General features: G+C 41.2%; 1 protein-coding gene across 1 annotated transcript in view; it reads right to left on the bottom strand.

Moving 5' to 3' along the window:
- The window catches only part of EBF2 (EBF transcription factor 2), a 208,962-nt gene that overhangs the window by 70,400 nt on the left and 111,650 nt on the right, over positions 1–26,912 (bottom strand). Inside the window, exon 7 of the mRNA XM_017885421.1 lies at positions 1,066–1,147. Coding sequence (XP_017740910.1) covers positions 1,066–1,147 — 82 coding nt within the window. The remainder of the gene's footprint in view (positions 1–1,065; positions 1,148–26,912) is intronic.

Here is a 26,912-nt window from a genome sequence, read left to right as displayed (position 1 = left end):
TTTATGTATTACATGTATGTATTTTTTATATTTATATATATATAAGATTCAGAATTTCAATAAGACAACAGCAAAACATAAACCTAGCAGCTGCAATGTGTCGCACGCCCATAGTGTGCTGGAAAGAGTTTGATCAAACAAACCCTCCTAGCTCCTGGCTCCGGGCTTTACCACCTACTTACTGTGATTAGGGGCAAGTCATTCAACCTTCCGGAACCTCACTTGCCTCACCTGAAACATGAGGCTAAGGTTCCCCATCTCTCTCATTGCTGTGAGGATTTATTTTTTGAAGTCTCAAGCTTGCATACTATTGTTTAACATGTTTTTAATTTTTCTATGGAGGAGGAGGTGCCACATATCTAGCACGGGGTGTGAGTGGCAGGAAAGCCATTTGGTGAATTAAATGCGGGTCCTTCAAGGCTCAAGGAAGGGGGCCAAGAGGAGCTGCTCTTGCTTTCGTCTCCAGCCTGATACACTTTGCCTCACTCTGTTTTTATTAGCTCGTCTCTTCAGTACATCAGTGGCAAGGGTGATGAAACCAGTGGCAGATTTAACTGCTAGGCAGCTGGGTCACCGTCCCGTGGGTCTTGTTGTCACGCTGAGATCTTAAAGTGACCATGCTGCTTGGGCTGCTGCCTTCCAGAAGGCTCAGAGAGAGACCACTGAATAGTTAATCGCTGGAAAAGGGAAGACAGGGGCTGTTGCTTGCAGAAAATACAGAGAAGCTGCTTTGAAAAATCCCAAGGTGGCTGAATATCAAGAACACGGTTCCTGCTGTGGGCAGCTGTGTGTGCAGTGGGCAGCCCGAGGGCTGAAAATCAAGTCTCCAGCACCGGTTGGTGCCTCTCCCCGTAGGGCTTTGGCAATGGGGGCAGAAAGCTTAAACACTACAAGATGAAGAAACTCTCGGCGCTAGTGGCTGAGGGTCATCGTTTACCATTATCTTTTGTATTGTTAGCAGCAGCAGTGAATAATAATTTTTAAAGAAAAAGAAAATAAAAAGAGTGAGAAGGAGAGAGAAAACAGGATGACTTATTTAACAGGAAAGATCTGCAGGCCCCTTACCTGAAACCGTCTCATGTCCCTTGGGTTTCCTGCTGTTTTCAAACAATTCTGATTGCACTTGAGGAAAAATTTTAAAAAGAATCTGTGAAGAGAAAGCAATGTGTTACATTTTTCAGTAAACATTTTTTAAGGGAGAATATAGCTGCATTCCATTAGATTTGAGTTGAAAGCGATTATATTTCAGATCTGGGGAATTTCAACCTGCCCTGCCTGTGAAGGAACATTGCTGACCCTCTGCAATTTGCAAATTTGGATGTTTTCAATCTGAAGCCCAGCACCCGCTTCCCCATCACTGTGGGGGATTGTTAAGCGGCTCTCAAAGTGGGCTTTGGTTTGTACACTGGCCCCCGGAGTTTCTACAGCACTCATTTTGGAAAAAAATTTTTAAAAGGCTTCAAATGCAGCAGTGACCCCTGCTGTACAGAAAGTCTTGCTCCAGGGTTAAAATTGGCAGGACCTGACCCCAGAATCCCAGGGCGAGAGTCTCGTCTGTGTGGCTCTCCACTGGCCCCAGACACCTTCATGCTCATACGTGAAGGTGGCCTGATATATTCAACCAATATTTACAAAATCAGAAAATGCTATGTTATCCTCCAAAGAGAAAGTCCATCGGTGCAGGTATATGCCAGAGTTTTTATGATTAATAAGAAGTGTGAATGTCCCTCTCAGATCATGTATAGATTATTCAGAGAAATACGAAAGCACAGAATCATAGTCCGAGGTTAGCATTTGTCAGACATATTTCTTGAAGCCAATATTCTCTCTTAAATAGCCTATCTGTACAATTTTAAAATTGGGCATCTTTCATCAGGCAACTACGTTAACCAAGAAAAGTGGCAGAAGTGGCCTTTCCAGCAATTCACCTAGTTAATGTTTGAAAATTTGTTTCAAAATACAGTAAGTTTTTCATTTATTTCACTTGCAGAGTCCTTTTCCTTAAAAAAAAAAAAAAAAATCCAGCTTTTGCAGTGTTAAAGTCCCAGGTGAGCTAGGCCTATTTCCCTTTCTGTTACTATGACAACGAAATTTTACCGCAGTCCCAAAGTCCCTTCAGAACTCTCACATCCATGCCTTGAATTAGAACTTTAAAGGAAAAGATATACATTTTCCTCAGGATTTACAAACAAAAATAAGTAGAAATCAACACTGCTTCCAAAAATTCTATTCTAAAGCAATGGTTGGTGAAGTGTTCTCATTGTGACGTTCTGATTTTTATTTTTTGTTTAACAATCACACAAAAGAATTAGATGGCTCTCCAATTAAATGTATTTATCACTTTAAAAAACTGATGAGGAGATAAACAGTAAACGACAAAGGAGGGGAGAAGGGGAATTGGCTCTTCAGAGTATTTTCTGTATTTCAGGCTCTTTTACTCTGTTTGCTAGAAATATTTGGCCACATGCTCCCATGAATAAGGTTGAGTGTGAATTTGGAAGCAACAGCTAAATATTTTTTTCATGATTTTATAACATCTGCTTTTCACTTCTCTCTTTCAATCTTTTATAGGGTGGGTGGGAGGTTGGGCTTTGCTTCCTGTGCCCCGGAGGTGTTGGGGTCTTTATGGAAGAGATCTGTGGAAGAATAAGGCAGAGAAAATGTTGTGCATGGCTATCCGACCACAGTGCTCAAATTCACAACCTGCCGCTGCTTTCTGAAAGGCAGTGGCATCTCTGCCCGGGTCATCAGAGTGCGTTAGAAAGGAGAGCTGCTTTTATCTAAGTAAAGATTGATCAGAATTCAAACATTTTATTTCTTGAAGAGTGAAGATCCCCTCCGTTTATACACTCGTAGCAGAGCCAGCCATGGACACTCACAATGCACGCAAATATTGCCTTTTCCCACTCGTGTGTGTTTCTGAACAATAGCCCCCACTGCACCCCACACTGGCCTTCAATCACTCCCGGCCACAATTTACAATTTACATTTTTCCCCTACTAAACCCAAATAGAGTGCTTTTTCTCATTTAGCCCTTGATTTCTGGAAAGTTTTGCCACAACTGGGCTCCTTGTAATGCGTTCTGTGCGTTAGACTACCCCCACTCCCCGCTCCAAAATGTATCTGGTGAAAACATTAATGTTCATGAAGGCATTATTATATGAATGGTGTGGTAGGTGGAAAAGTGCAAAAGAGATAAATGCTTACATAAAATCAAATTGATTTAGGGAACCGTGGAGCCTGCTGAAAGGCTTTATTCATTTTAAATTAGGACCCTTAACAGTGATTTGGATGGAAAACACCTAGTTTGACTTTTTGCTTGTCTGGGGGGTTGAGTTTGTAACCTACACAGCCCCGTGCACTCTAAGGACTTAGCACTGGGTTCACGAAGGAGAGGGGAGGTTAAGTGGAAGGAGGACGAGGGAGGTGAGTGAGAGAAGACAGAAAGAGGAAGAAAGTTCTCTTGCATTATATAATATCTTCTAAAAGAAGGTATTGCTACTTCTAAATGGCTTGCACCAGAAATTAGGGCCTGGATTTTTAAATATATGGATCTAGATATTAATTAAAAGAAATTCTGGGGCTTACTGACATCTCCATTTTTTTTCTCTCTCTTCCTTTAACTGGTATCTTCTGGTTCTCTGCCCTCCACCCTCTCCATCCACCATGCTCAGCGTCTTGATACAAAACCTTCACTAATCATACCATCCATTTAGCCACGGGGTAACTTAGAGGGAACAAATTCTCTCCAAATCCCCTGGGTCTAGATCCCTCCGAAGCCAGAGCTGCCTGGAAAATGTCAGTGCTCTCCACTAAGAAACGGGAAACCCAAATAAATTATGAGATTCAGACCAAATGTGCAGATTCTCATCAGGATGAAGTCTATTTCCACTTTCTCCAAACAATGTTGACGACGTAAATATCATAACTACGGAGCATGCTGCACACGACAAAGCTTCTGATCCATTCCTTAAGAGCGAACACTAACAACCACAGGTTTACCTTTGTGTTAGGGATGAAGAGGATCGAAAGAGGAATCAATGCATCAACTCAAACCTTCAGATAGCAATCTGGTCCCTAGGTCAGTGGGGCAGGAGAATGGACCAGAGCGTTCCTTTACTCCACAGATCGTTGGAAATGCCCCAAGGGTTAGCCTTGACCTGTGGCAACCAACTGACCACGGGACCAAGTTACCTCACATTCGTTCTCTCTTAACAAAGGAGTTGAATGGGATCTCTAGGGTTCTTTCTAACCGTAATATTTTATGACTGCAAAGAAAAATGTACAGAGTTGAGAACCTTCCAAAAAGGGTTAGAGTGGGGAAAGAAACCACTGAAAACAAGAGACCACGACTTATTGAAATCTGAGTGGGTGTGGCAGAGGTGGGAGTGAGGGTTTCTGAGAGGTAGGTCAAACCCACGGAGATAAAACTGTGAAATATAAGTAAGTGGGGACAGCTGACTGGTTGGAAATAGGACATCCAGGGTGACACCTTGCCCTGAGTGGGCAGTGCCCTGAGGCTGATGGGCAGATTGTTGGGTGAGTTGCACTGTCCCTTTAGGACTCTTTCTCTCTGCTTCTGAGGCAGGGAGGGTGCTTCAGGAATATCACAGATCAGAGCCACCTACGTCCCCTCTAGCCATCCTGCACGGTCCAGCAGCTGAAGGATACAGGGGTCTCAGAGTGGAGGTCACAGTCTGCTGAGTAGCCACTCTCTGCCCAATACACAATACCGTATTTCATTCTCACAACAACCCCATGAGTGACGAATCATCCTACGGCTGGGAAAAACGAAGGCCTCAAGAATTTAAGAAACTTGCCAAAGATCACAAGCTTGTAAGTGGTGAACACAAGGACTGAAGCCTGGATCTTTGTGGCAACAAGTTCCATGTGGTATTGCATGTTTCCTGCACCAATGACACTGTGAAGATGGCTGCACAGCTCGGTGAATACACTAGAAACCATCGCGTTATACACTTTGAATGGGTGCCCTTTGTAGTACGTAAGTTATATCTCAATAAACCTATTAAAAACAAATACTTTAAAATGATCTAAAAATGGCACACACACACACACACACACATACACACACACATGTAACAGGAAGAATAAATCAGGAGAAAAAAAAAAAGTGAGAGATCCTGGCTTCTTGAAGAGACTGCAGTGTCCCAAGTTGAAATCAGTAGGTCAAAGATAGACATATGGAAACATGGAACTAAATGCTTAATATTGAAAATTTCTGCTGCATTCATTTATTTACTCATTTGGTCAATATGTATTGTGCTCTGTATGCCAGAAAGTTCAGGCACAGTGGCAAACAAAGTCCTTGGCCCCAAGGATCCCCCAACCAAACTATTCAAATATGTGTCCCCAGATTCTGAAATGAGTCTGAAGACCCCTGAATCTATTACTGAATACCCTCCTCTCCAATCTCTAAAATACTGGAATGTCCTGTACTATTCAGGAATACAGTAAAAGTGTGTAGGTGGCTTCCACACGTCTTCCGTCATCCCACCTATCTCAAAGTAGATGCACAAGTACTGTGCAGAGTTAAGGTTCCGTGGTGGGGACAGGAGGCTTGAAATCACAGGAAAGTTAACTACTTAATATTCTTGACAGACTCTGGAATTCTCACCAATGGTCTATCACAAAACCCAGCACAATACTTCTCTGGGATTTATGGAATAAGTCATTCAATTTACCTCCAAAGTGGAATACAAGATCTAGTCCCTCCTTAAAAATTTTAATATAAAAAAAAGTCCATAAGGCCAGGCGCGGTGGCTCACTCCTGTAATTCCAGCACTTTGGGAGGCTGAGGTGGGGGTATCTTGAGGTCAAGAGATCCAGACCATCCTAACAACGTGGTGAAGCCCCGTCTCTACTAAAAATACAAAAATCAGCTGGGCGTGGTGGCATGCACCTGTAGTCCCAGCTACTCAGGAAGCTGAGACAGGAGAATCACTTGAACACAGGAGATGGAGGGTGCAGTGAGCCAAGATCATGCCACAGCACTCCAGCCTGGCGACAAAGTGAGACCCTATCAGAAAAAAAAAAAAAAAAAAGGTAATTCACATCGAAGGAATGTGAACTTAGTAGTCAACAGCTACCATTATACAGAGTTTCACTGTATACAAAATAATATGCAAAATGCCTTTCACTTTGAAAACTTAGTTCATTACTCCCTTAAAAAAGAATCTAATTCTGCCTACCCTGGAAACAACTTCTGCTATGATATGGCCACATTTTATACACCACAGAGATGAGAACACCCCAGACTCTCCAAAGACCAAGAGAGGGGATGCTGTATCTAGTTCTCTTTCTCTGCCATGATGGTCACATAAGCAGGCTAGGTCACTAAAGACTGAGTCAAACATACAGTTGATAATGGCCTCACAAACCACATAGGGACTTAACCACATGTGTTCATTGATTTTGCAGAAGACACTTTTTGTCTGGATTAGCTGTTAAACCTCCTTGTTTTCAGCCCAATAAGTTAAAATACAATTGAGTTTCACTGTTTGTGCACGCTTCTGAAAAGGAGAGAGCCCATTTCCCTTAAAACACTCTCATACCATTTCTGAGAACTATGCAATATAGGAATAGCTGGGTCATAGAATCACATTTGAAAGGAATGGGCAGTTGCCTCTCTTCTTCCAGGATCCTCTCCACAAGTTTACATCCTTTGGGGGATTAGGCAATCCAAGCTCTCACACCAGACTGAGAAGCCTACTGGGTGTCCACACCCATGACTTCATTTTCTCACTCTAAGAACAGCCCTCATAGCAGCTCACTCAGCTTTGTATGGTAGGAAAACTCGCAAGTGATTGCTTTCCATCTGAGACCAGAGAAAATCTCAACGATGATGTTCTAGTTGTAATCTAGATCTTCACTGTAGTATCTTCTTTGATCCTTTCAACAACAGAGAACATTCCTTCCTCCCTCAAGATCCCCCAGCAGAGTCTACACCCAGGCAGCCCTAGGGAAAGTGAAGTTTAGCAGTGGGACCCAGCCTTGGCCTGCAGATAAGTACGTTGGATACATCTATTGGTTGTTGAGGTGTCAGCCCAGGCTACAAAGGGCCCTGAAGCTTTAAAGATCTTGTGAAGACTCTGACTAAAGTCCACAAGAATGAAAAGACTCCAGGAGGTCAAGCTCCCAGTGGGCTCTTGTTATACCCTACAGTAACTTGGTGATGACGCATCTGAGAACACTTGGCTTAGTATTTGAGATCTGCTTGGCAAGATGGCCGGTGGCTGGCACAAAAGCCCAAGAAGATTCATGGAAAGGAAAGATGACTTAATAGTTTTGACCTACTGGCTTCTTTAGGCTTAAACGAAATGAAGTTTAAACTCATTTTTGTAAGCTGATGTTCTATCGAATCCATTTAGTTAAACAACCCTTCAAACTGTAAAAATAAACACATGAACAGAAGAGGTATAGAATCTTTAATCTCCACAGACATTCCTAAGGCAGGGACTTATTACCATTAATGTTTGTTCACCCAGATTATTTCAATAAAAGGCCATTTCAGATCTGAAAAATTTAACTTTACAGAAACGTTTTAAGCAATAAATTTTCTTATTTCCTACTACACTCAACTTCTCAAATTCCTCTTGCCTAAAAGACTATGATGAAATAATAATTATAATTAATAATAGCCTATATTCATTGCCAGGCATGATTTCATGTAATCTTCTCAACTTTGGGAGTAGGAAAATTAACATCCCCACCTTACAGTGGAGATAAACAAGATTCAGAAAGGTTAAATGACTTGCCCAAGGCAAAACAGTAAGCAGAAAAAATAAGAGTGGAAGTCAGTCTGTCTGACTCTTAGCAAAATGCTGGTCTGGTGAAAACTTGGCCAAGCTTTGGGGGAAAAAAAAAGGCTGAACATGTTGCCACGTGACACTGTTTCACAGGACAACTGCCTTACTGATCCACACGGGGGAATCCTGTCATTTTCTTCCCCTTCCGCTGGAATGAGAGTGCAGCCCTTCATGTTGCAAAACAAAACAAGCAAACGAATAAAATATCTACCATTCCTATGGGGAGTGCACTCTCTAGAAGTTCTGTGACTATTTTGGAGGACACAAAGGAAAAGATAAGTAAATCTATCAGATATTCAGAAAACAAAACTTCTCAAGAACCCAAATTGTCCAAAGATGGCATAACCCAAATAGCTTTAGCCTTTTGAAAAAAAAAAAGATTATTCAAGTGCATGAGGAAGATTCAGGGCCATTTGTCTATCAAGACAATGGGAGGGAAAAAGCTGAAAATCGAACGTGGAAAGAAAGAAGTTGTATTAAACCTTGGAAAACATTTTTTGGGAATCAAGTCACCAAGGCTAAATTTTGGGAGCACTTACCCAAGGGACAGAGCAGGATCTCCATGATGGAGATTTTTAAATAGACCAACAAGCTAATGCATTTGGTAGCAGATAATTTCAGTCTTATATGCGGCAGCTAATTGGGGTGTCCATACCAAGCCCACGTGATTTCACAGCTTCTAAAATGGTGATGATGATGATTTAATTTGTACTGTAACAATTAGGGACTTTCAGTAACAATTAAAGACCTTATGGCCAGGGGCAGTGGCTCACATCTGTAATCCTAGCACTTCAGGGGCCAAGGCAGGCTGATCACCTGAGATCAGGAGCTTGAGACCAGCCTAGCCAACATGGTAAAACCCAATCTCTACTAAATATACAAAAATGAGCCAGGTGTGGTGGTGCCCACCACCTGTAATCCTAGTGATTTGGGAGGCTGAGACATGAGAATCACTTGAACCTGGGAGGTGGAGGTTGTAGTGAGCCAAAATCATGCCACTACACTCCAGCCTGGGCTACAGAGTGAGACTCTTATCTCAAAACAAAACAAAAAACACCTTTCAAGGCCAGTAGGGAAGACTAGTTATTCATGCAAAGTGTTTGGGTAAATGCCTGGTACAAAGAAAGTCTGCTTCGTCACCTTTTGCTACACATACTCATGATCCCTTCCCATGTATTGCCCCTTTCTCCCCCACCACATTTTAAACCAGACAATTTTCCAAACAAAATTATTCCAGAAGGAGTTGCCGCAAATTTCAGTCTGGTCCTCTCTACCCTGCTTATCTCTCCAATATTAATGTTACTCCACTGGAAGAACTTCCCTTAATTTTTAAGAAACAGATAGTAAAAGAAAAAAAAAACACACACACACACATGTAATTAATCCACTCTCACAGATAGTAGGGAAAAAAGAACCACAAAAACACAAAAAGTGGTGGATGAGAGTCGTCATTCCTGCTTTCAGTAAACTCCGGCCAGCAAAAGAATTCAGAGCTACCCACACAATATGCTGGCTTCTGACTGGCAACAGGCCCCATCGAGTCACTTTCTAGTCCGTGCTCAAGTCCCTGGAAGTAGCGTTTCAGTTTGGCAAGAGCTCCTTCATTACTGAACACACTGCCTCCCGAGTAGAATCTGCTGCATTCATTTAGATATCAGGAAGGAGCTACTTCCCCCACTACGTAAATCTGACTCCCTGACTCCATACCGATAGACTTCATTTCAAAGGAATTTCACGATTTCCTCTGAAGGGAACGTCTCCCATACCCCAAATGGCAAGCAGTTGACTGTAAAAGGCCGCTGAAGTGCAAAAACAAGGGGCTACTTTGATTCTCCACTTATTTCTGATTGGTAACACACTACAGTTTCTGAGAACCTGGGGTGAGATGTTGGGAGGTTTTTGTGTGTTTGTGGTTTTGGTTTTTTTTCCCCCCTTCTATATTCAGACGCATCTTCATTCTCCTGAATTCTATTCCTCGACACCATGAGGCTCACAGGGAAAAAAATCTCTAAGGAAAAGTCCTTGTTTTGTACTCAGATAAAATCTGACACCATTAATGAAAATAATAATCGAACTCTTTGGGCTTGAATTGGAATGAAACACACACTAAGAGCATGTTTGTAATTCTAATTGTTCTCATAAAATGTCTTTGGAGGGCTCTCTGCAATGCACAAGGTTCCATCTTTTCCTTTTTTAAAAAAGAAACAACCCATGTCCTCTTCTTTGCCCTTATCCTTTCCTCTGTTTTCTCATCCAGAAAAGAAAAAAGAACTCAGCAAAACTGAATCATATTACGGATGGAGAAAAAAGATCTTTCTGTGAGACTTCAGAATCAGAATACAAATCTATTTCCCTTTCCAGTACCATGACTCTCGGGTGAAGGAGAGAAATGAAGTTATTAGTCAGCCATCAGCTTAATGGGTCCTCACCGTCCCATTTCCTCAGCACCCCTTCCCCATCCTGCCTTCCCCATCCTTCCCCTCCCCCTCCCATTCTCTGCCCTCCCGGCAGAGCTCATCTATGCTAGGCTGAGCAGTGAACACCAATTACACCCAGAGCCCTTTGCTGCTGCCTGGTCCGCTGGTTTTACTGTTTTGCCAGATGGTTGAGGCCAATGTGTAAAACTCTCTACCCTACCGTTAATTCATAACTCGGTAATAACTTTCCCACGACTCCAGGAAATTGAAATGGAGTGCAAATGTGGAGATTTGGAAAGGGAATCAAGGTTGGACAACTATTTCACACCTGCCAGAACAGATACCAGCGAGACAAAAAGACACCCCTATTTACTCAGGCTGGAGCATTACTTTCCCTGAACTAAGGTGGAATGACGCAACATGCAACATTGGAGAAAGTGGCGGACAAAGTTCAGAGTGTGGGCTTCTCCTGGCACCATTTTCTCTCTGCAGTTTTCAGCTTTATACCTATTGCACCTATGGGTTCACTCTCCAATGACCTTGAGATTGTGTCTCTATGTAACGTTATATTCTTATGACAGATTCATAGATTAGCAGATATGAGTGCATTCTCTTGCTAAGACAGGACACCATCCAATGTTTGTTAGCATCATTAAACTAAAACTGACTTTTCACCTGCTCCCATACCATATGCAGCTGCAAATTTTTAAATTAAACTATGAAGCCATGCATAAATTTACATATATTACAGACTAGCCTCTCCATTTAACATGCAAATGTACTCCAATGTTTCAGAACACCTTCTGTCGCTAATTAATTTGCTGAATTATAATTAGACTAATCCTGCATAATTAATAAGCACAGATTTTTTTTTAATTTGTAAGCAGCTTGAGGAGATCATTCACTTCCTTCTATAAACTGCTAAGTAAGTGTTAAAAAAAATCTGGAAAGAACATGTGTGAAAAGGTATGTTTGATGTCGCATACAAACTCAAACTAGCATGGAAGATACAGAAGTCAGTATTGATAAAGGTACATATTTGAAGCCAACATTCAAACAATCAAAAAAAAATCATATCCGGAGGATGGGGACTAATTCTCCCTTTGTCTCCTTGTATATAATGTTTTATTCTTTGCCTTCTATCTGTCGGATCTTCCAAGATCACAGAGGCGGGAAAGGATTAAAGTAACCGTATGTTGTATTAGGAGAGATAATGATATTAACACTCCACTGTATATCAAAACACTCTGTGCATGCTGGGTGCTTATAAGCTCCTTTGATGGTATTTGGAATCATTTTCATTTTGGCTGCCAAAAACACCCGAGATCCATCTAGTGGAAACAATTAAGTTCCATTAGGACTGTATCCATTCGGTAATTATTACAATGAAGGGTCTCTCTTTAATGCTGGAGAGTCTCAAAGAAAAGCATGCATCTGTGCACTGTGAAAACTATAGAGTTTTCCAACCAAGCATCAAGCTTCATTTTGACTCCCAAAAGTAAACCAGGATCAGGAAAGCCCAAGGTTTGGGTAGGTGACTCCTTAGAAAATTCAGAGCAGGGTGGAAATCTGGAAGGGCAAGGGAAGCTTAGTGGTCATGCAAGTTGAGGAAGACTCCAGGAAGAAAGTGGGAAATGCATGTTCTGGCAAGAAGTCAGTCAACCTTCAAAGAGAGGAGAAATATAATTTTAGGGCAAAGAGAGAGCTCCCTGGTCCTTCCACTCAGCTAAATCCCTATGCTATCAGTGGCCAAAAGACTGTTAAGTCAAAAAGATGAAGCCACTTGAAATGTGCCTAGCTTTCTATTAATTCAGTTTTTTATAGTGAGTCTATAAATAGAAACTTCTGGAGAATGGAAACCATTTTCCCAGGCTCATTACCATACTAAACACACCTTCTCAATACCAGGCAGCCAAAAAAAAAAAAAAGAATTTTTTTTTAAATAAACAAAGCTACAAGATAAGCTAGCTTGGGAGTTAAGAAAGTTGAAAAGTACACCAGCACCTTGGAGGCTGTTGACCAAAGCTGGGAGCAGATGCCAGGGGCACTGTTTCTGCTTCTTCCCTGAAAGACGTTTGTGTGAGCTGTCTTCTCTTCTCCTTATCTGGAAGGAGAACCCAGGACAGCTACCTCCTGGGGCTATCTATTGCAACAACTAACTCAAGTGCAAAAAATACTTTGAAAGCACCTGGAAAAGGCTGTCACAGTTTTTCAGAGTTAAGCAATGTTATTACTTGGGTAGTTTGGAAACATAACACTTTCGGAGAGTTTTTGTAAGCCAAACCATAGCTTTTGCATCAGTACCCATCTAAAGAGATTAAATGGGGCCGGGCGCGGTGGCTCAAGCCTGTAATCCCAGCACTTTGGGAGGCCGAGACGGGCGGATCACGAGGTCAGGAGATCGAGACCATCCTTGGCGAACACGGTGAAACCCCGTCTCTACTAAAAAAAATACAAAAAACTAGCCGGGCGAGGTGGCGGGCGCCTGTAGTCCCAGCTACTCGGGAGGCTGAGGCAGGAGAATGGCATAAACCCGGGAGGCGGCGCTTGCAGTGAGCCGAGATCACGCCACTGCACTCCAGCCTGGGCGACAGAGCGAGACTCTGTCTCAAAGAAAAAAAAAAAAGAGAGAGATTAAATGGTTCAGGAATTTTTTTTAAGCCTCAACGAAAAAGAGCTTTCTGTGTTTCTAGTAGTTTCTCGGAAGGAACATGACAACAACTGGAATAATAAGACTAATAAGAGGCCAAAATTATTTTCTCTCAAAAGAATACACAAAGGGTCATGAAAATCTTTAATAATGTCCTCACCTTTCAAGAAAGTCATTTGAAACTATTGTGCTTTTCTTTCCGATTCCTCATATCCCGTTTTGAGTGGTTATAATAGGAGGCCTGGTTTCCCTGTAGTCAGGAGCACATGCGCGTCTGTTTTTATAAAGCAAGAAAACGCTTAATGGTTAAACTCACAGGGTGAAATGGTGACTTTCGCCACTTCCTCCATAAAGCACTGGCCTGAGACTGGAGCAGAATTGAGTCAGAAAGAGCTAGGCAGGTCCTTCAAGCAAGTCCCACCTATTGACAAGCAAGAGGTTTTGTGTTTGGGGTTGTGTTTTGTTTGGCTATTTTCTTCAGCTTTGCCTACCCAATTTCAAACTATGTACTCGGGAGAGCAGGCAGAGAGAAAGCGATTGTGACCCATGCAGAGTTAGTCAGCTTTTGAGTAATTTCTAATCAGCTGTGAGGGAGAAAGAGAAATTTGGTGGCATTTAAGCAATAAGGTATAAAGCAGTTAGTTAACAAAGCTGCACTTTAGCTAATGGATTTTTTTTTTTTTTCACCTAATATACACATTCCGAAAATTTCTCTAATTTTATTTTGGCAGGAGGATTTTCCTCCATTCACTTCACTTCTAGTTTATTCTTGTGATTCAGTCTCTCTGCCTCCTTCTTTCTTGCCTATCTTTGCTCTCTCCCCAGTTTGCAAATTCTGAGTGATGTATTGTACTTTTTATGTGCTACCTAAAAGTTGGTCAGCAGGGCAGGGGGGCAGTAAGTTGGGAAGAAGGATGACTGAAATAGAGAAACCGAGACAGTAATTACAGCTAGGCTCAATTTTATCTGAAAACTATGGCGGCTTGCCGCCACTTCAACCATGAAGATCCACATTCACAGTGCATACACCTTTGTGCCAAAAAAAGGAAAAAAGAAAGCACCTGTAGGCTAACAGGTAGCAGTTGGTACATGTGGAATTATCATTAGCTAATAACACTGGGTCAGGTATCATATTAGCCACTTTCAGACCACATTTGCCAAACCCACATAAAAATATAAAACCAGGTATTTCAATACTCTGTCATTCCCTAAGCAAAACAGATTTTCTTATATTACTCATAGTAGAGTCAGCCGGCTTTCATTAGAATTTTTTTTAACTTTATTTTTTCCTTAAAGAAGAACTAAACCTAGATGATATAAAAGAGAAACTGGGACAAAAATCAGGTCAAGAATTTGATACAAAAGGCATTCAGATAAGGCTAATAATATGCCAGAGTATAGTCAATAAAGTAGACAATGATCACATCGGTCTAAGCTCTACCCAACCCCTATATCTATACAATGTTCCAGGAATCAGTAATCAGTTATTTGTTCCTTTTGTGATTCGAACTTTATTGATCCTAAAGCCTCTATTAATTCTATGGGAATTATCAACTTTTTGAAGGTTTCCACATCTTAGTACCAAAAATGAAATCTTTTTTTTTAAATATACCACAAGAGAATGCTATCGGTTTCACGTTTCGTTATTCTCTGTAACACCACTGCATTTTGTGCTGACTCTGGTCATCTTGCAGAGGACACTACGTAATTAATTTTTACTTTGCTCCTAAGTAGATGTCCAGAATCTCTTCTTCCATTTTCTCTTTAAAAAATTGCTGCTCAAACGAAAAGTCTCACGGGAGAACCAGAGCCTACACCAGACCCCAGGATGCGCCCATTGAGAACAGGCACAGCCCCTGGGCACTGCTTCTGTGTACCTGGAATTTCTAATCTTTCCTTCCATGCCATATTACACTGTTGCTCAGAAATATGCTGGATTCTTAGAACAAGGTGAAATTGAGCCATCTTATTTCAAAAATGGAGGCTAGGCATGAAATCTCCCATCCCATTTGGAGTCACTAGGATTTCTCACTCAGGTTCAACGAAAGGCTCAATGTAAATGGGGCAGATTCATGGGACTCCCACAAATCAGCCCCACTTTGCTGAAAACCAGAACCTGAATTTATATTGAAGTTTCAAAAGTGCTGGACTGAGCCCAGCCCAAACTTCAGCTTTCCAAATAACTTCCAAATTGATGAGGCTGTTTTTTGCTTTTTTCTTTAAAACAAAACAAAACACAAAAACCTGGTTTTATGTTACACTATGTTTTATAAATCTGGATAATTTCTAAAAATTAGCATTTATTTTAGGTACTTATTCCTACCCTTCATCAAATGAGATTGATTCTCAAAGCCTGGTGCGGTAGAAATGTGTTTCTACACAGTACATTCACTTAAGATCATATAATAAGGATGAGTCAAATAAGAAAACCTTTCTTGAGGAAAAGAATGTGGGGCTTTTAGATATCTACATAGATCCTAAACTTTAAAATAGTTCAGGCACCCATTTCCTCTGCCAGAACAGATATCAGTAAGTCAACACACCCACATCCATATATATCATAAAAGGCAGGGTAACACAAAACATATAAAAGTTGCATCTAGTCCCCAAAAGTTGAAACTTTCAGTGTCATTGGCTCTCTCATCTTCTACTGCCTTTGAAAGGAGTGCTGATAAACCAAATGAACTTTCTCAAGCTCTTTTTGGAATGAGGCAGAGAATTAAATAAATGACAAATGTTTTCACATCAGTGGTGGGGAAAGGCCTAATTGACATGCTCAGTATCCAATAATCTGCAAAAGCCAGAGACCATTTTACTGACACGATTCTTCCTGACCCTGGAGTTTAGAGTTGGGTTTTTGATTTCTCCCTACACAGTGAATAATGGAATACAACTACTAAAGGAAAAAAAAAATGCATCCCTTGGAGAATCAGCAGCTGACCTGGAAGTAAAACATCTCAGCCCTTTACTCAGAGGCCACAGAGCCTGTTCTGCTTTCTCAGGGAGTTGCCAGGACTCAAGTGAGCAGCAGGAAGGGGTCCGGAAGCATGGGAAAGAGACAGCCACAGGTCCCTCGGGAAGGCGCACAGCGGAGTCACTCCAGCCGCGCTGGGAGAAAGGCCAGTCTGTGCAGGGATCTGACATCAGGCTCTCCCTGGCAAGCCCATAGGCAGCATAACCACTCCCAGAAATGGCCCAGAGAGGCCTGTGGCCCAACACCATGACAAGGAAATCATCTAGTTTCATACATGAGTCAGAATTTATGAGCTCCTCATTCAACCCAAATTGAAGCTACAATTCCACCATTCCTCCTGATAGAACCGTGCCTTGAATTAAGACAGAACCTGAAAAATCAGGTTGTTTTGTTTTCTTTACCATCTCTCAGCTTGCCAGGATGATCACATCAAAATCATGCTGAACACACAACCAGGCAATGATTCTATTTGTAAACATACACACATATATATGTCTATGTAAAAAGCAGATTTCATCACTCCTAGTGATAAGCCTGCTTCAAGTTTCGTTTTGTGTTTTTCGTTTTGCAATACAAGTTCTAAACTGAACAAAAGGTGTTCCCATCTCCCTGCTTTGTTAGCCAAGGTCGTGGGCACAGGAGAACTTTTTTATTCAAGTTTGATGTAATTCAACCAACAGGCCTAGTGAGGGCCAGCTCATGGTTTTTCACAGTTTGTCCTCATCTGGAAGTTTATTATTCTGTTAGGAAAATTTTCTAACCCAATACAATAATAACAAAGCCTTTTTTGGTAGATAAAGGCTGATTGACTTTGATTTTTTTTTATAATAAAGCAGTTAGCAGATTAATTTTGTTCTTTTTTTTTTTTTTTCTTTTGAGACGGAGTCTCGCTCTGTCGCCCAGGCTGGAGTGCAGTGGCCGGATCTCAGCTCACTGCAAGCTCCGCCTCCCAGCTTTACGCCATTCTCCTGCCTCAGCCTCCCGAGTAGCTGGGACTACAGACGCCCGCCACCTCGCCCGGCTAGTTTTTTGTATTTTTTAGTAGAGACGGGGTTTCACCGTGTTAGCCAGGATGGTCTCGATCTCCTGACCTCGTGATCCGCCCGTCTCGGCCTCCCAAAGTGCTGGGATTACAGGCTTGAGCCACCGCGCCCGGCCTAATTTTGTTCTTAACTCTTTTAACCTGGGCTGAATGTTTATGCTTCTCCTAATGAGATGATGCATTGAAAAGTGAAGATAAATGTCATCTGCTTTTCATGTGATCTATAAAATTAATCTCCCATGGTTATGTTAATACTGATAATGTAATGTAGGAGGCAGTGTGACCTAGAGGATAAAACTTAAGAGGCAGGCACTCATGTTCAATTACAGTTTATATTACTGACAATATTTTCACCTCTCTGAGTCTCACTTGCCTACTGTCATCCCTCGTACAAGTTCCCTCACATATCTTCCCTGTAAAATTGGGTAATGCCTCTGAGAGATGATGGGAGAATTACCTAGGTGCTTTGGGAAACAACTTAAAACACCTTTTAGAACTTTCTTGTGAAATAGCAGATATCATTAATGTTCCTACCGTAGATTCAGCCTCTGGTAAGTAACCACGACACACTTAGCAATTGTCTTCCTACTCAGTAAAAGTGATCCTCCCCAGAGCTTAGGCAAGTGACCCTCCACCCACAGGGTTCTGTTTATTTCCAGAAAATAAATTACACGGAAGGAGGGCGCGATGGTTGGTAATTAAGTCACCAAGTTAGGGAAGGATCAATGCTTACACTTTAGGGGTTAAACGAAAAGCTGATTACATCAGGAAGGAATTCATGTTCTGTATTCAGCTGTAAAATAAACTGGGAGTTTTGTGTTTGGTGTCTGAAACATCTTTGGAAACACTAAATCAATTTAATATCAATAATTGCCAGATATAAGCTAGATTAAATGAACCAACACAGATAGCTTTGTTCGCAGAGAAAACAGGGCCAAATGGCTTTCATTAGCATGACTAATCCTGAAGTTCTGTGGTTTGGTAATCAGATGTCTAAACCTGAATTTTGATTCTTGCAAATATATGATTTGGCACAAGACATTGCAAGTCTAGCTATTTCTGCACCTTTAACACCCATGCTAAATATCAGAGCAGCAAGTTTCCCCTGGAAGTGCCTATATAGCTACAATTGTACCCACTGGTGTCCGAAAACACACCAGATGCACAGAAAATAAAGAATTCACTCTTTAACAGAGGACTGAGCCTTTTCCCAGACCTGTTTCTGGGTACTTTGGAAACACCTGCTTTGGCCCTGCGGAGACGATCTTAACAGGGGTTTCCAAAGCCAGTCCTGTTCTCACAGCTCCCCAGCAGCTCTGTACCCTGGTCATTTTCCTATTGTTGGGATTACACAACCGAGCAGGGCACTACACTCAGGGGCCTGGTGGTATTTTCACCTGTCCTGAGAATATTCTTCTCCTTTTTTTTGGAAATTCTGACATATCTTTTCCCTTGTAACTCCTGCAATTTTGAAGAGTTATATTTGTGATATATTTTATCCCTAAATAGTCCTGAGAACTTCAGAAAACCCGGGGTGCACAGAAGGAGCTGAGAGGAGTCATCAGTGTGACTTGTGAGGACAAAAATGGGGCAATGGTCAAGAATCTTGGGTTCCACCACGAACCTGAGGTGCCTTACAGTGAGTGTATCATGCAGACATACGGCAAACTGTCAACAGAGCACCTGAAACCTTGCAGAGGGGGCTCTGAGGAAGTTATCATTTGTCAGCCTTCGTTTCTCTAATTCCTGAGTGTATATGTCACCCCCCAACCCACCATCACATCACTTCAGCCTATCCTCGTGAATGCACTTCACCTGCTTTTGTGCAGTGCATTCGTGAATGTGTGCCTGCGCATGTGTGTGTGTCAATTGCCAGGAACACAGAATCACTCTTTGGGGCCTAATCACTGGGCAGCTGAGCCTCTGGACGGTCTTCTTTGGAGGTCTGTGCAAACTTCAGGTCAGAGCAGCTGCCTGTGAGTCACGATGGGCTGTGGGGCCTCAAATCCCTTCACAGTCGACCTGGGGCAAAGGAGAAAGCGTGCAGCTTTTCGTTTTCATGATAGAAAGGAAGATTTTTTTGCAAAGCCCTTATAGCCCCTGTGGGGAATGCTTTTTAAAGGTCAAATGTGACTATCACTATATTTGGGTTTGGAAATTCACAGATTCTGGTTATAAATCTTGCTGAAGTGCAGCTGATATGTGCAGGTACCAGCTAATTCCTTGATATGCTCCCTTTGTCTATTTCTTTGCTATCCCTCAGTCCCCCTGTCCCAATAGGTATTCTAAAGAGTCTTGCCTCAAACACATGGTCAGCTCAAAGGGCTTAAGAGAACTAGAGAACTATGAGTCCTTCTACCATGAAGCAAGACCACCAGGTGAGGACTCTGTGTCCCCAGGTACCAGTGGACCACAATACAACATGGGAGGGGGATCTCATTGCTCTCGCCATATGGTGGCCTGGATGAGAAGTCGAGGGTTTCTGTGTATTCTCTGGCCCTGAATCCAAGGCAGGCTGGCTCCCCGACTTTCACTGGGAAAAGAGGGTATTTTGGAGACATTGTGTCAGGCCTGGGATGTGTCTCCCCTCACCCCCACCTTTCTAATAATTTTCCCAAGTTGGTTAAGAAATAATAAACTATTGCTTAGATAAGATGATGATCCAGTCTCTTAGGAAATAGCTCAGAAAGGTGAAGACTCTTGCCTCTGTGAGCTGGACATCGGTTTTACACTTTCACAATGTGGATGTATCTTTGTCTCTATGCCTCACCTTCTCTGACTCAGAGTGTGCTGTATTGAGGGTGTCCATTTAGTCAGAAAGTCTGCATATTGATCCCATCTCTATGACACTCATTGATTCCTCCATATGTTTCACTTTGTCAAAGTCCAGGCATAAAAACTCCCAGAAGCATAAGTCCTCTCCACATTTTCGGGCTCTTTCCTAAGAGATTTTACTACCATTCAACACAAACAGGAGTTGATTTATTTCTCAGCAAGACTTTGAAAGTACATTCGAGAGTTCTATTCATCACCTCTGAGGCAATTTAAATTACCACACTGCCCTGAAGGTCTGAGCAAAGGACCTCCAACAGATCAGATTATCCCCCTGAATGAAGGAAGACGTCCGCATGATCTTTTCTGGGCCAGCAAGAGGATTCAGAAGTCCAAGGATTCCGTAGATGAAAGAGAGTTTCAGGATTTTGATCATTAGTTTTTTGTCAACATGGCTGGGTTCTAGCACCCAGTTACTTAATCCAACACTAATCTAGGTGTTACACTGAAGGTACATCTACAAATTGGTTGACTCTAAATAGAGGGATTACCCTTGATAATGTGGGTGTGTCTCATCCAATCAGTTGAAGGCCTCAAGAGCAAAAACTGAGGTTTCCTGGAGAAAAAAAAAAATTCTGCCTCAAAATTGGAGCATCGACTTCTGCCAGGGTTTCTAGCCTGCTGGCCTGTCTTATGAATTTCAGACTTGCCAGCTCCCACCCCACCCCACAATAAGCCAATTCCTTATCTCATATATATCTAGCTATCATGTATTATATATATCCAGATATCATATATATTTATATATAATAACTATCATATGTATATTATGTATTATATATACATCATGTATACTATATATCATATATATGATGTATATATATTTCCTATTGGTCCTTTCTCTCTGGAGAACCCTGGCTCCTACAAGGACCAATAGGAAATGTCCTCTCTAGAGAGAACTTCTGTCACTATAGAAACTTGAAAACACAAGAGAACCTAAAACCACCAAATAATGTGGTCCTTTCTGCTAGGGTGGGCAACTCCTGCTGGAGTTCCTGGTGCACATTCAACCTCATAGGACCTTCTCTCTGAGTGTTAGAAGGCGGGGGGCGGGGGGGGACAAGGGAGAGGATGGCAGAAGAGTCCTATGATTGGCTTGGCTATGGCCTTAGAACACTCTTATTTGTACATATCAGGCTAAAATGTACTCAACTGGAACTGAAGTCCTAAACAGTGTGGGTTTATATGGTATTGTTATTATAGTGCAGAAATAATTAAAGTGTATCAAGTATTGCATTTTTTAAAAAATCTTCTCTGAGAAATCCCCTACTCTTCTACAAGGATTACGTAACTCTAATAAGAAAGCCCTGTCGTGAATAAAAGCTGGCCTACATTGCCTCAGGAAAAGCCCAGAATGTATTTACTCCCACTTGATGAAAATAGAAACATATATATTAAAAAAAAAAAAAAGTCCATCAAATAAGGAACAAGGCTTGTCTCCTATCCTATCCACCACACAAAGGTAGCCAAAAGTTTCAGAATCTGTTAGAAATGGGTTTCCCCTAATTAAAAGAGAAAAGGAATAAATTAAAATCTTGCAAGAGTAAAAGTTTTTCTTTAGGTTGTCCTTAGTTTTCTTCAGGAACAGGGCATCCAGGCTCTGCATTTTGCTGTTTAAAACACACTGTCCAACTCCTGTTAGAGAGAGAAGTAATCAGCGCAAATTTTTTTCTCCCGAAATTCATACTGAAAAAATTAAAAGTACAGCTAGTGTGGACTCCTGAGACATGTACCCGTTCTCTTTAGACTGCTAGCATCTCAGGTGCACATGCTAGATTTCCACATACTGCAGGAAGAGAAGAACCTCTCAGAAACCTGGTCTTCATAAACTTAAGACTTATCTGGGTTAGCTACAAGAGACAGCAAGAGAACCCATGCAGATCTTTCACCTGCGCCCATCTGACTCATTCCCTGCCCTCTTCTCCCCACCATCATTCCTGCCCCACCTTGGCCCAGAAACCAAATGTGAATTTTCTGCTTTCACCTCAGCACTAGTTCATGCCAGGACACCAGCTGACACTTTCTTGGTTTTATTGTCAATAGCTGTACCATGTGATCAATTACTGACCTTAGAACAAAGCCTGAGCCCAAGAATATTTATATTTTACCAATATGTGTCCGTTACAAGAGAAGGAAATATGAGTTATTAAGTTCAGCTTTTTATGTGAATTCAGAGTTTATTTAACAGTGGAAATGTGTACAAAGAAGCTTCAAATGGAGTATTTACCAACATTCCTTATACATGACAGGCACTAGGCTACATGGGATAATGATATTAATAATAAAATGATTTTTAAATGAAAAAAAAAAACAGGGAGATGGAGTGGAGAAAGGAACTAGAGGATACCCCTTTCTACCAGGAAGTGGACCAGGTTTGGCCAAACTACAGACAGACTGGGAAAGAGTCCCTCCTTGCTACGCAGGAGGGCCCTACCATGCAGAATGCTCTCAAGGATTAAACAAAATCTCATGTATTAACTGCTGACGTAGTGAGGTGCCTCTATCTCCACACTCAATAGCCAGGAGTTGTATTATATTATTATAATCAGTTCAAAAAGAACTACGCAGACAGATTTCAATGGAAAGTAATATTACAACTAATAATAGTGAAGAATACAACTAATGCTTCTTGAGTGTTGAGCAGCGATCTGCTCATGTTGATTCATTTAAATATTTGCAACTGTCCTGTGAGATATTATCACATCAATGTCCCTATTTTACACAGACGAGGAAACCCAAATTAAGGAACTTGCACAAGGTCATGCAGCTACCAGATGGTGGAGATGGGATGTGAACAGGGATTCCTGGCTCTGCATTTGGCTGTTTAAAACACACTGTCCTAATCCAACTCCTGTTAGAGAGAGAAGTAATCAGCGCAAATTTTTCCCTTCTGAAAATATTTTATCAGGGTCTATGGTGACTTAGAGCACTTAGTACGATGTTTATTGAGAGCAGACACTCGACGAGGCTTTTTATTGTGGGCTTTTTCTGTTTTTAAGGCAAGGAGCTTCTCTATTTCAAGATTTTTTCACTATGTGCCTTCATTTCTTCCTATTGGGTAGTTTTTTTTTTCTTCTCCACTTTTGAAATCTTCCTTAATAAGCATGTGTGCTTTAAAAAGTCTTCTAAGTTCTATTCCTCTTTCAGAGTACACACAAATGCCATCTGCCTTGTAAGTCAGGATCCTTTGGTCCACAATGACTACCTCCTTGGGACGTCTAAACACACACGAGGAAGGTAATGTTGATCCTGATTGAGTCTTCACAGTCTTGTTCTCCACACACCCACTTCCCTACCACTGACCTCGCAGGCCTAGCTCAGATCAGGATATCAGTGGGAAAATGGTGGAATTGTGGTAGAAAGGGCTAAGGTTTACACACGAGAGACGGGAAAAAACAGACGGGAAAAAGTAAGGGTGAGAACTGGGGAAGAACAATGGAGAATGAGGGTTATAGACTTTACGGTGGCTGATGCGGGAGCTGAATGGAGAACAAAATAATGAGGCAATATCTTATGAAGTGAATTTTCTATAATTACTTCAATGTTCTATGAAAAATGCAGAGAAAAACTAGAACTGCTTTCAATTACTTTCAGCTGCTGAAATGTTTGGGCGTGACATCATGTTGTGGCAGGGACACATGGACTTCCGGTTTTATTCAGGTTACATCTCCAAGGCTCATCCAGGATCAGGTATACTTCTTGACTGTACTGCTCATTTGGGACTTAGCTATCTCCTTTATAACTAAATGAGGACACTTTTAAGGAAGCTGGCTGGTCATCTTATGGTCACCTGCACTGTCTCAAGTAGTGTAGGAAAAACAGTTCTGGAAGATCTGAAGTAGACCTCGTTACTTCATGGCTGTGTGACTTTAGGGAAGTCACTGAACCTCTCTAAGCCTCACTCATATCTACCTATAAGAATATCTATCTATAAGACAATACGTGGGAAAGTGCGTTGGCAACCGTAAAGTGCTACATAAATGTTACCACTGCTTAGTGCCTTGCAGGGACTCATTAAAATCTTGTTGATTGATCGACTGATTAATTAACTCCAGCCAGCTTCCTTAAAAGTGTCCTCATTTAGTTGAGAAAGAGATAGCTATGGAAGTCAATGACATCCAAGAAAATCCACTCAGCTTGACAGCAGCCTCATCCAAGGGATTTTTAGGTTTATAAATGTACTTGCAAACAAACTTCTTTCTGATGCTCAATGACTGACTTTGGTTGGGATGATGAGATCTGTCAGAAGTAAAGAGACTGTCATTTTGGCTACCTGCACATTTGAGGATGAAAGAGGCTCGATTCCAGAAATCCAAATGAAGAAGTTAGGGATGCCAACCTCCAGGCCAGCTCTGGACACACAGTAGGCATATAGACCAACATTGAGGATTGGATTGAGTCTTAAATCCAGCAATCCCTCTCTATCACTGAGTACAATGGACTGCCTGTAAGATTTTCATGAAACATCTCAGAGATTATATGGCCTCACAAAAACAAAAATAACTTGAAGTCGAACAGAGTTGAAGCGAACGAAACTTCAAACTAAATTTTTATTGAAATTCTCCCCATTGTCAGCCGACATTTTCAATTTTCATTTCCCTGCCTCAGCCCATTTTGCCATAGAAACTTGGATGTTTTCATTGAATAGCAGCCAGTGAACACTGGACTGAAGGGGCACACTATAAATTTGGAAAAATAAATAAATGCTTCAGAACTTCCACTTGAAAACCACAGCTAAAATGAAATCAAATCTGACCCACCCCTTTTCTTTTAAATTGTGGGAACAGACTAAGTCTGCCTCAATCTTTAAGCACATATAAAATTTAATATTAATATAAGCACCTTGAAGATCAATGCATGGCCTGGTCTAAAGCAATTGTGGAGCCTTTGACTCATGCAGCAAGGCTTGGACAACTTGAACCAGAAGATAGCATCCTTCCTATGCCATGTTCCTTAATAAACATGTGTGCTTAAAAAATAAAAAGGGAAGAAAAATTGGTTTATGGGCATGGAGAGAATAATTCACTCCAAATTGCTCCTTTGATGAATGTGGACAAAAGAATAAAATTTGTCACCTAGCTAATATTACCATCAATATTTTGTCCAGCTACATTCCTTCCAATTTAAAAACAGTTCAATATCCCTTTTACCTTCAAGTAGCAGCACTTAATAAACAGTGATGGATGGTTTTTATTTTTGTTCACATTTCAGCCTTCCCTGCTTTGGTACAAGGGGACTATTTTGCTTGGGGGAAATGTAGATCTTCCGTCTTTCGTGCATTGACATGAACCCCTCAAGGAAAGACGGCCATATTTAATTCATAACGCCCATCGGCTACACAAACATACAACTTCCCATCAATTAGGCAACACAGATATGTTGTTAAAAATCAATGAGCTTATTATTAAATATATTTTTTTCATGTAGCAATAATAGTTATTGCTGCACTATTGTTATTACTGCAATGTCAGCTGTTTAGGCGGCTTTCAGAGAGTTTGATTGGCTTTGATCTTGCTAGCAAGGCATTCTATGAAACAAGGGATCTGGGTGAGGCTTCCCTTCTGTCTTCTGCCATATTTAGAAGCCACCAGGAGAAGGGGGAAAATGTATGCTGTAGTGGAACAAACCTTGGACTGGAGGCAGAAGACCTGGGTTCTAGTCCCAGATGTGCACGTAAGTAGCTGTGTGACCTTAGGTAAGTCCTTCCTCCATTCTAAGCCTTAGTTTCCTCATTTATAAAAATGAGAGGTTTATGATAAATGATCATTAGGACCCCCCCCATTCTAAATTGTCAGACTCTTTAATAATTTTTTTTTTTTTAACTAGGAAAGGAAATGGGTTGAAATTGATACAATTCAGCAATTCTCAATTGTTCCTTATCAAAAGTCTCTTGATTAAGGAAAAAAAAAAAAAGAAAGGGGAGAGTGGGGGATGCTACTGAATCTGAAGCAGACATTAAATTGATCCAAAACCCAAATATGCTCCTATTTGTGTTTTCATAGTCATTGTGTGTTTATTAAAAATAATTTTGATATTTTGACACATGCCACTACGGCAGAAGCCTCCTGCCTATAAACAGAGATGTTAAAACTGTGCCAGCACATGCAAAGGTTAAAAACAACATTGCACAGATTTTGGCAACTACATCATATGCTGTCTGGCCACAGCTGATCTGAACTGAGTCCTCAGTAATTACAGGAGAAGGTGGAACAGGTTTGCTGCTAATTGGAAAATTCTGCAAATGGCGGCACTGAAGTAAATTGACAGTCGTTAGAATATTAGCAAAATGAGAGTACTGATTAGTAAAAAGCTCAGAAGCAGACTTTTTTTTTTCACTGCCGGAATCTACTGGCAAAATTGATAATAAAAGCTGAACTTAATAATAACAGCTGTTATTTGACCTGGTAATATTTTTTTTAATCTGTTGCTGTTCCCAGACCAATAACACATAAAGAAGGTCTGTATCCACTGTTGCAAAATTATTTTGAATCCCAAAAGGTATATTCAAACTCAGTGAAGGCAAACTGTGCTTAAAGGGGCAGCCCATCAATAGCACGTTCTGATGGAAGTGCATTCACTGGAAATGTTGTGAGTTGCTTTGTTTTCTCGCCCTTCCAACAGGTCTTGTAGGCACGCTGGAGAGTTCACGTGTCCTTTTTAGAACTGGGCCTGGATTCTATTTCCAGTTTGTTTTAAATCTGCGACTGCTAAAAATGTCAAAGTTAACTTATTTTCACTCTAAAGTGGACACGAAGGAAAGTAGGACATTGCTGGACTCTGAACCATCTATCAGCACTTAGCTGTTGATGGTATTTTTCAATCTCTGCATGCAGAGAAATACAGATGGGAAAGCATTAAGAATGGACACATTAATTAGAGATGCTGCCACGAATCTATGGAAAAGGGACTGTAGCTTCACCATACAGACTTCCACCTTATGCGGACACAGAGGACTATGCCCTGAAGACTTCCATTTGAGGAACTCTGATCCACTGCTGGTGGGAGCATAAATTAGTACAATCTTTCTGGCTGTATGGTGATATAGATCAAAAGTCTTAAAAATGCATACAGCCTTTGACCCTGGAATTCCATTTTAAGAATTTGTCAAAAAAAAAAAAAAAAAAAAAAAAAAAAACACGCTAAGTGAAAAAAAAAATTTAAAAAAAACAAA

This window comes from Rhinopithecus bieti, unplaced genomic scaffold, assembly GCF_001698545.2.
Source record: "Rhinopithecus bieti isolate Rb0 unplaced genomic scaffold, ASM169854v2 scaffold_315, whole genome shotgun sequence".
Taxonomy (NCBI): Eukaryota; Metazoa; Chordata; class Mammalia; order Primates; family Cercopithecidae; genus Rhinopithecus; species Rhinopithecus bieti.
The sequence above is the reverse complement of the archived record's forward strand: the minus strand, read 5'-3'. Positions and strand labels throughout refer to the sequence as shown.